The sequence below is a fragment of the Monodelphis domestica genome, chromosome 6 (assembly GCF_027887165.1).
Source record: "Monodelphis domestica isolate mMonDom1 chromosome 6, mMonDom1.pri, whole genome shotgun sequence".
Classification (NCBI taxonomy): domain Eukaryota; kingdom Metazoa; phylum Chordata; class Mammalia; order Didelphimorphia; family Didelphidae; genus Monodelphis; species Monodelphis domestica.
Window position 1 is genome coordinate 110,124,502 of NC_077232.1, and position 8,873 is coordinate 110,133,374.

The 8,873-nt window shown below is 37.9% G+C and overlaps 1 protein-coding gene across 2 annotated transcripts in view; it reads left to right on the top strand.

Moving 5' to 3' along the window:
* The window catches only part of LOC100012473 (sodium-dependent phosphate transport protein 2B-like), a 39,314-nt gene extending 30,769 nt beyond the window's left edge, over positions 1-8,545 (top strand). For both annotated transcript variants that reach the window (XM_001366748.5, XM_007496636.3), the window contains one exon: positions 8,090-8,545. In XM_001366748.5, the coding sequence (XP_001366785.3) occupies positions 8,090-8,515 (426 nt within the window). In that variant the 3' untranslated portion in view covers positions 8,516-8,545. The remainder of the gene's footprint in view (positions 1-8,089) is intronic.
* Positions 8,546-8,873: the final 328 nt, after the last annotated feature.

Below are 8,873 nucleotides of genomic sequence, written 5' to 3' on the forward strand. Positions count from 1 at the left end.
CACAAAAAAACTGACCTGAGCCTCCCCTCCCTCCCCATCCCCACCAAATCAGAATAAGCTATCAGAGCGCTCACTGGGACAGTGAATGAGTGAGGAGCTTCTCTGTCTGGGGGCTCACACCAGGGTCCTTGGGATCTAAAGATTGCAAGGAAATGACCTCTCAGGGCGGTTTCACAGGAGAATCCTGCTCTGAACACAGGGGGCTGTGGAGCTGAACTCGGGGTGGTTGCGCAGAGCATCTGGGCAGAGCTAAACACCTGGGTGGGCTGTGCTGATCGCCTGGGCGGTTGGACTGAACACAGGGACCCCATGCTCTAAGAAACCTCGGAGGCTGGGAAGAACTAGTCTGAGGCAACCTAAATTCACAGAAAACCCTCCCATATAACCCAGACCCCAGACCAAAAAAAGAAAGTGTTATAAAACCACTAAAGGGATGGCTCACATGCCCCAAAATCAAGCAATCAAGCATCCAAGACGAAGGGGGGGGGGGAGTGACTATTGAAAACTTTTATGGAGGGAGTACCCAAGGAAAAGAAGAGAATGAGGATGAAATCCAAACAAAATCAGAACATGCTTCCCAAAATGGAAACTATCCACAAGCTCTGGAAGATCTCAAACTGAAGCTTACCCAAAAGATGGAAACGTTTTGGGAAAAAAATGGGAGAAAGAGATCAGCAGTCTGATAGACAAGACTTCACAATTGGAGAAGGAGCTGGAAGCATCTAATAGAAGGACAAACAAAGCTGAAAAGCAAAGCCAGTCCCTAACGACCAGAAGTAAGCAAATGGAAGATAGCGAGATTACAAAACAGCAAGAATCAATAAAGCAAAGCCAAAAAATTAATGAATTAGAAGAAAACACGAAATATCTCACTGACAAGGTCATGGACTTGGAAAACAGAGGAAGAAGAGACAACCTCAGAATTATTGGTCTCCCTGAAAAACCAGAGATAAACAAAAATCTCGATGCTATTCTACAGGAGATTATAGAAGAAAATTGCCCACATGTTCTGGAGCAAGGGGGCAAAATAGAAATAGAAAGGGTTCATATAACACCCTCTATACTAAATCCCCAAAAGACAACCCCCAGGAATGTAATTGCCAAATTCAAGAGCTTCCAAGAAAAGGAGAAAATCCTACAAGAAGCCAAGAAGAGGAGCTTCAGATATAGGGGGGCTCCCATAAGGATCACACACGACTTAGTAGCTAACACACTAAGAGACTGCAAAGCATGGAACACGATATTTAGAAAGGCAAGAGAGCTGGGTCCCCAACCAAGAATCAACTACCCAGCAAAACTGACTATATACTTCCAGGGGAAAGTATGGGCATTCAACAAAATAGAAGATTTCCAAGCATTGGCTAAGAAAAGACCAGAACTTAGTGGGAAATTTGACATCCAATCACAGAAAGCAAGAGAAACATGAAAAGGTAAATATGAAAGAAAGGGAAAAGGAGATACATCTTATCTTTTTCTTTAAGTCAAACTCTCTTCCATAAGGACATTTATATCAAATTATATATATATTAATATGTGGGTAAAATGTATTGTGTAACTCTCAAAAATTGTAGCATCATAAGAGTAGTTAGAAGAATCATACATAGGGAAAGATTGGGGCATCAAGAATATTTGGTGAAAGGGGGGGCAAAGAAATAAAAGGGGAGGGGGGAATTTTCAATAATACTAACATTTACTTCAAGAAATGGGGGGTGACTAAATAGAATAATCTTTCCCATACAAAGATACACATTGGAAGGGGAGGGGAAGAACTCTCATATCAGAAGGAGAGGAAGAGAGCATGAAGTAGAAGTACTTAAACCTTACTCTCGGTGAAATCAAATCTGAGAGGGAAGAACATCTAGATCCAGTGGGATCCTGAATTCTATCTTATACAGCAGGGTAAGAAAGAAAGGAAAATCAAAGAGGGGGAGGGGGGTGGGAGTATAAAAAAAGGAGGGAAGGAGAGAGGGGGAGGGGAAGGGAGCATAAAATGGGAGGGACTAGAAAGGGAAGCATATCAAGGGAGGGGACTAGGGGGACTGACCTAAAGTAAATCACTGGTGCAAAAGGATATAGCTAAAGAAGAAAGGTCAGAACTAGGGGAAGATATCAAAATGTCAGGGAATCCACAACTGACAATCATAACTTTGAACGTGAATGGGATGAACTCACCCATAAAACATAGACAAATAGCAGATTGGATTAGAACCCAAAACCTTACCATTTGTTGTCTTCAAGAAACACATATGAGGCAGGTTGATACTCACAAGTTTAGAATTAAAGGATGGAGTAAGACCTTTTGGGCCTCAACTGATAGAAAGAAGGCAGGAGTTGCAATCATGATATCTGACTAAGCCAAAGCACAAATAGACCTGATCAAAAGGGATAGGGAAGGTAAATATATTCTGTTAAAAGGGAGTATAGACAATGAGGAAATATCACTAATCAACATGTATGCACCAAATGGTATAGCATCCAAAATTTTAATGGAGAAACGAGAATAGAAGGAGGAAATAGTCAACAAAACCAAATTAGTGGGAGACTTGAACCAACCACTATCAAAATTAGATAAATCAAACCAAAAAATAAATAAGAAAGAGGTAAAAGAGGTCAATGAAATCTTATAAAAATTAGAGTTAATAGACATATGGAGAAAAATAAATAGGGACAAAAAGGAATATACCTTCTCAGCCCCACATGGTACATTCACCAAAATAGATCATACACTAGATCACAGAAACATGGCACTCAAATGCATAAAAGCAGAAATAATAAATGCAACCTTTACAGATCATAAAGCAATAAAAATATTGATCAGAAAGGGTACATGGAGAGCCAAATCAAAAATTAATTGGAAATTAAATAATATGATAATCCAAAATTGGTTAGTTAGAGAAGAAATCATAGAAACAATTAATAATGTCATTGAGGAAAATGACAATGGTGAGACATCCTTTCAAATCTTATGGGATGCAGCCAAAGCAGTACTTAGAGGAAAATTCATATCCTTGAGTGCATATATTAATAAATCAGGGAGGGCAGAGATCAATGAATTGGAAATGCAAATCAAAAAACTTGAGAACAAACAAATTAAAACCCCCCAGAAGAAAACCAAACTAGAGATCCTAAATTTAAGGGAGAAATTAATAAAATCGAAAGTGAAAGAAGTATTGAGCTAATAAACAAGACTAGAAGCTGGTACTTTGAAAAAACAGACAAAACAGACAAAGTACTGGTCAATCTAATTAAAAAAAGGAAAGAAGAAAGGCAAATTAATGGCATCAAGGATGAAAAGGGGGACCTCACCTCCAAGGAAGAGGAAATTAAGGCAATCATTAAAAACTACTTTGCCCAGCTATATGGCAATAAATATACCAACCTAGGTGATATGGATGAATATCTACAAAAATATAAATTACCTAGACTAACAGAAGAAGAAATAGATTTCTTAAATAATTGCATATCAGAAACAGAAATGCAACAGGCCATCAAAGAACTTCCTAAGAAAAAATCCCCAAGGCCTGATGGATTCACCAGTGAATTCTATCAAACATTCAAAGAACAACTAACCCCAATACAATACAAACTATTTGACATAATAAGCAAAGAGGGAGTTCTACCAAATTCATTTTATGACACAAACATGGTATTAATTCCAAAGCCAGGCAGGCCAAAAACAGAGAAAAAAAAATTATAGACCATTCTCCCTAATGAATATAGATGCAAAAATCTTAAATAGGATACTAGCAAAAAGACTCCAGCAAGTGATTAGCAGGGTCATTCACCATGATCAAGTAGGATTTATACCAGGGATGCAGGGCTGGTTCAATATTAGGAAAACCATCCACATAATTGACCACATCAACAAGCAAACCAACAAAAATCACATGATTATTTCAATAGACGCAGAAAAAGCCTTTGATAAAATACAATACCTATTCCTATTAAAAAACACTAGGAAGCATAGGAATAGAGGGGTCGTTCCTAAAAATAATAAACAGTATATATCTAAAACCATCAACTAATATCATCTGCAATGGGGATAAACTAGATGCATTCCCATTAAGATCAGGAGTGAAACAAGGATGCCCATTATAACCACTATTATTTGACATTGTACTAGAAACACTAGCAGTAGCAATTAGAGAAGAAAAAGAAATTGAAGGCATTAAAATTGGCAATGAGGAGACCAAGTTATCACTCTTTGCGGATGACATGATGGTCTACTTAAAGAATCCTAGAGATTGTTATATTTAAAATAATTATAGTCATAAAATGTGGTGATTAAAAGAGTGGAAGAACTACATTGTAGTAGATATAAGAGTGGGTGAGTAAAATTGTGACTGCAGAAAATATGTTTCACTACAGTGTCTTGGTTTTAAATCAAATATAAGGTGGTTGCCAGGGAAATATTCCCAATTATGAATATACCCAAGTCAACTGGGTTTTATAGAAAATTTAATTTGTAATACAATGAGGAATTAAAGAAAAGAGAGAAAGAAAGAAAAAGGAAATAAATATGAAGGGCCTTAAGCCAACATGGCCTAGACCTGAGTCTTAAGAGAGAGAGATCAGTCAGTCATCTTTTATCACTCACCACAAGGTCTGTCTAAGCAAGGATTCTAGTGACAGAGTCTCCTCAGAGAGAGTTCCAGCCAGAGTCCTCCTCAAAGAGCCTTCCAGCCAGAGACTGTTTCAAAGGGCCTCTCTCAAGAGCCTCCAGAGGGATAGAGTCCCCTCAGAGGAGCTCCAGCGAGACCTCTTTAGAGATTGTCCTCCAAGAGCTTCCCTTCTCCAGAGCCTCTCTCAAGAGATTCTCAAGAGATCCTTCCAAAAGGATTTTGCTTTTTCTTATATAGGGGGTTTTCTCCTATGTCACCTCCCCTAAGTCCTTACATCTACCAATCACAGTAGATGTTTTCCCAAAGGACAGCCCATTCTAAAAACACTGCTGGGTCGACTAATCCCTTTAGTAAGTTTGTACCAGAAAAAACATCTGAATAAGTTTTCACCTCTTTGCTCCTGGCAAGTTTACAAGTTGCCTGACCTTTAATAGGTACTTAGCACCCCATTGTATTAATTCTAAAAATAGGCATGGCTTAAAGAACTTTTTGCCTCATTATAAGTATGAGTTTAAGTACTTTCATTGTTTAGCAAGGAGTTTTCTCCCCTAAAGCAGTCTTTAGTATGGGTGGAGTAGAGGTCCTCCCATTTCTGATCCAAGTAGAGTTCTCACTGTCAAAATGGGGAATGTTCCCAGTAGGGAATTGTTCCAATGAGAATTCCCCAATGTGGAAATTTTTAACATTCATTCACAAGTCTGAGAAATTTTAAGATTTACAAGATTCAACCAAAAAGCTAATCGAAATAATCAACAACTTTAGCAAAGTTGTAGGATACAAAATAAACCCACATAAGTCATCAGCTTTTCTATATATTTCCAACACAGCTCAGCAACAAGAACTAGAAAGAGAAATCCCATTCAAAATTACCTTAGACAAAATAAAATACTTAGGAATCTATCTCCCGAGACAAACACAGGATCTATATGAACACAACTACAAAACACTCTCCACACAACTAAAACTAGACTTGAACAATTGGAAAAACATTAACTGCTCATGGGTAGGACGAGCCAATATAATAAAAATGACCATCCTACCCAAACTCATCTATCTATTTAGTGCCATACCAATGGAACTTCCAAAAATTTTTTTTACTTATCTAGAAAAAAACATAACAAAGTTCATTTGGAAGAACAAAAGATCAAGGATATCCAGGGAAATAATGAAAAAAAAAATACAAAGGAAGGGGGCCTTGCAGTCCCAGATCTCAGACTATATTATAAAGCAGTGGTCATCGAAACAATTTGGTACTGGCTAAGAGACAGAAAGGAGGATCAGTGGAATAGACTCGGGGTAACTGACCTCAGCAAGACAATATATGACAAACCCAAAGATCGCAGCTTTTGGTACAAAAATCCACTATTTCATAAAAACTGCTGGGAAAATTGGAGGACAGTGTGGGAAAGATTAGGTTTAGATCAACACCTCACACCCTACACCAAGATAAATTCAAAATGGGTGAATGAATTGAGCATAAAGAAGGAAACTATAAGAAAATTAGGCGAACACAGAATACTATACATGTCAGACCTTTGGGAAGGGAGAGGCTTTAAAACCAAGCAAGACATAGAGTCACAAAATGCAAAATAAATAATATGGACTACATCAAATTAAAAAGGTTTTGTACAAACAAAACCAATGTAACTAAAATCAGAAGGGAAGCAACAAATTGGGAAACAATCTTTATAAAAACCTCTGACAAAGGTTTAATTACTCAAATTTACAAAGAGCTACATCAATTGTACAAAAAATCAAGCCATTCTCCAATTGATAAATGGGCAAGGGACATGAACAGGCAGTTCTCAGCTAATGAAATCAAAACTATTAATAAGCACATGAAAAAGTGTTCTACATCTCTTATAATCAGAGAGATGCAAATCAAAGCAACCCTGAGGTAACACCTCATACCTAGCAGATTGGCTAAGATGACAGCAAAGGAAAGTAATGAATGCTGGAGGGGATGTGGCAAAGTAGGGACACTAATTCATTGCTGGTGGAGTTTTGAATTGATCCAACCATTCTGGTGGGCAATTTGGAACTATGCCCAAAGGGTGATAAGAGACTGTCTGCCCTTTGATCCAGCTATAGCACTGCTGGGTTTGTACCCCAAAGAGACAATAAGGAAAAAGACTTGTACAAGAATATTCATAGCCGCACTCTTTGTGGTGGCCAAAAATTGGAAAACGAGGGGATGCCCTTCAATTGGGGAATGGCTGAACAAATTGTGGTATATGTTGGTGATGGAATACTATTGTGCTAAAAGGAATAATAAAGTGGAAGAATTCCATGGAGACTGGCACAACCTCCAGGAAGTGATGCAGAGTGAAAGGAGCAGAACCAGGAAAACATTATACACAATGGTACAATCGAAGGTAATGGACTTCTCCATTAGTGTCAATGCAATGTCCCTGAACAATCTGCAAGGATCTAAAAAACACTATCCACAAGCAGTGGATAAACTATGGGAGTAAAAACACAGATGAAGAGCAACTGCTTGACTACAGGGGGGAAGGGGATACAACTGAGGAGAGACTCTAAATGAACACTCTAATGCAAATACCAACAACATGGAAATGGGTTCAAGTCAAGAACACATGATACCCAGTAGAATCATGTGTCAACTATGGGAGAGGTGGTGGGGAGGGGGGGAAGGAAAAGAAAATGATTTTTGTTTCCAATGAATAATGTTTGGAAATGACAAAATAAAATAATGTTTAAAGTATATTAAAAAAAAGAAGCAGAAGGTAAGTTTGTTTGGGTCAGGTACTTTTCCTTTCTATATCCTAAGTCTTCCTGACACTGGATCAGTGCCCACTGGGACACTAATAGCACCTATCCATCTGTTGTTGCTCAGTATTCTAGCAAAACTGAAGGGAATAGACTAGATGAATGCTTGAGTCACTGCTGGCTCTTAAATTCATTCATTTAAAAAATGAATTTATTTTTATTATTCTGAATTTGGTAAATTCTCAAAAAATGTAAAAACTTCCATATATCAAGAACAGAAAAAGAGGAATATATGAAAAATTACAGATCTTTAGCAAATCTATCATAGTTTCTTTTAAAATATATAATGAATTAAACATAGCAGTTTTAAAGTTTTTTTGTCTACCTGTCCTTCAAAACTTACTTTTGTTCTTTCCTATGCTTTAAGAAATTGCTTCAAAAGAACCTCTATTCCTATTTTTTTTCTTCTTTGGATATACTGTCAATAGCTTCCCTCCCACACATATACCCTCACCCGAAGAAAAGCAAAAAACCTTATGGCAGATCTGGAAAGTCTACTGGCTTTCAATTTTATGAACCCAAGATAAAAATATTTGTGCTGATAGTTTCAGTGACACCATTGATCTTTACCTTCCCTTCTCATTCCTTATTAAGTCCTGATTTCCCTTTTCCTTCCCTAATTGATTCCCTGTATGTGCTAGATGAGCCTTCATCTTGTCTAATTCTTTTGCTTTCAGATTGCCCTATGCCATTTGTTCTTCAACATCTTCGGAGTCCTTCTGTGGTACCCAATCCCATTCTTGCGACTGCCTATCTATTTTGCAGAGAGCTTAGGGGAAACCATAACCACCTACCGTTGGTTTGCTATTGTCTACGTGGTCTTCTGCTTTCTCGTGGGTCCAATCCTGGCATTTTGCCTTTCCATTGCTAGAAGGTCTGTGTTGCTATATGTTGGGTTACCCCTATATTTTGTGCCCTTTCTGATAGTATACCTGCACACCTTCAACGTTCTTAAATTGTTTCCCTTGTGGATAAGAGACCTGAAGCCCTGGGATGATCTGATAACTAGCATCATGATCCAATGCCAGCATTGTAAAAACAACTTAAAGCGAAGAAAAAAATCCAACCCAAATAATATTGAGGGGAAGACACTCCCACAATAAAGGAAAACCCTGGAACAGATCAGAACCAAAGAGCCTAAGCCTTTTTTATGCCAAGAAATCTGATGACACAATGACAGAAAACACAATCAACAAATGGGCAGTTCTTAATAACACAAGGGCTGATTCAACTAGAAAGTGTAAAAAAAATCACTATGGGTGGTAACTTGACTATTAACTCCAAAATGAATGATTGTTTTGAAAATAATCTATAGGAAAGAAAACTAGTCCATAGGAACCATTTTAGAATGCTGGCAGGAGGAAAGAATGGAATTTGGAGGAGGAGAAAGAGCTTGTGGGATTGAGAGCTTGGAAGAGGGGGTCTTTTGCCCTGTGAACTTGTGAGAGGAGTGAAGGACTG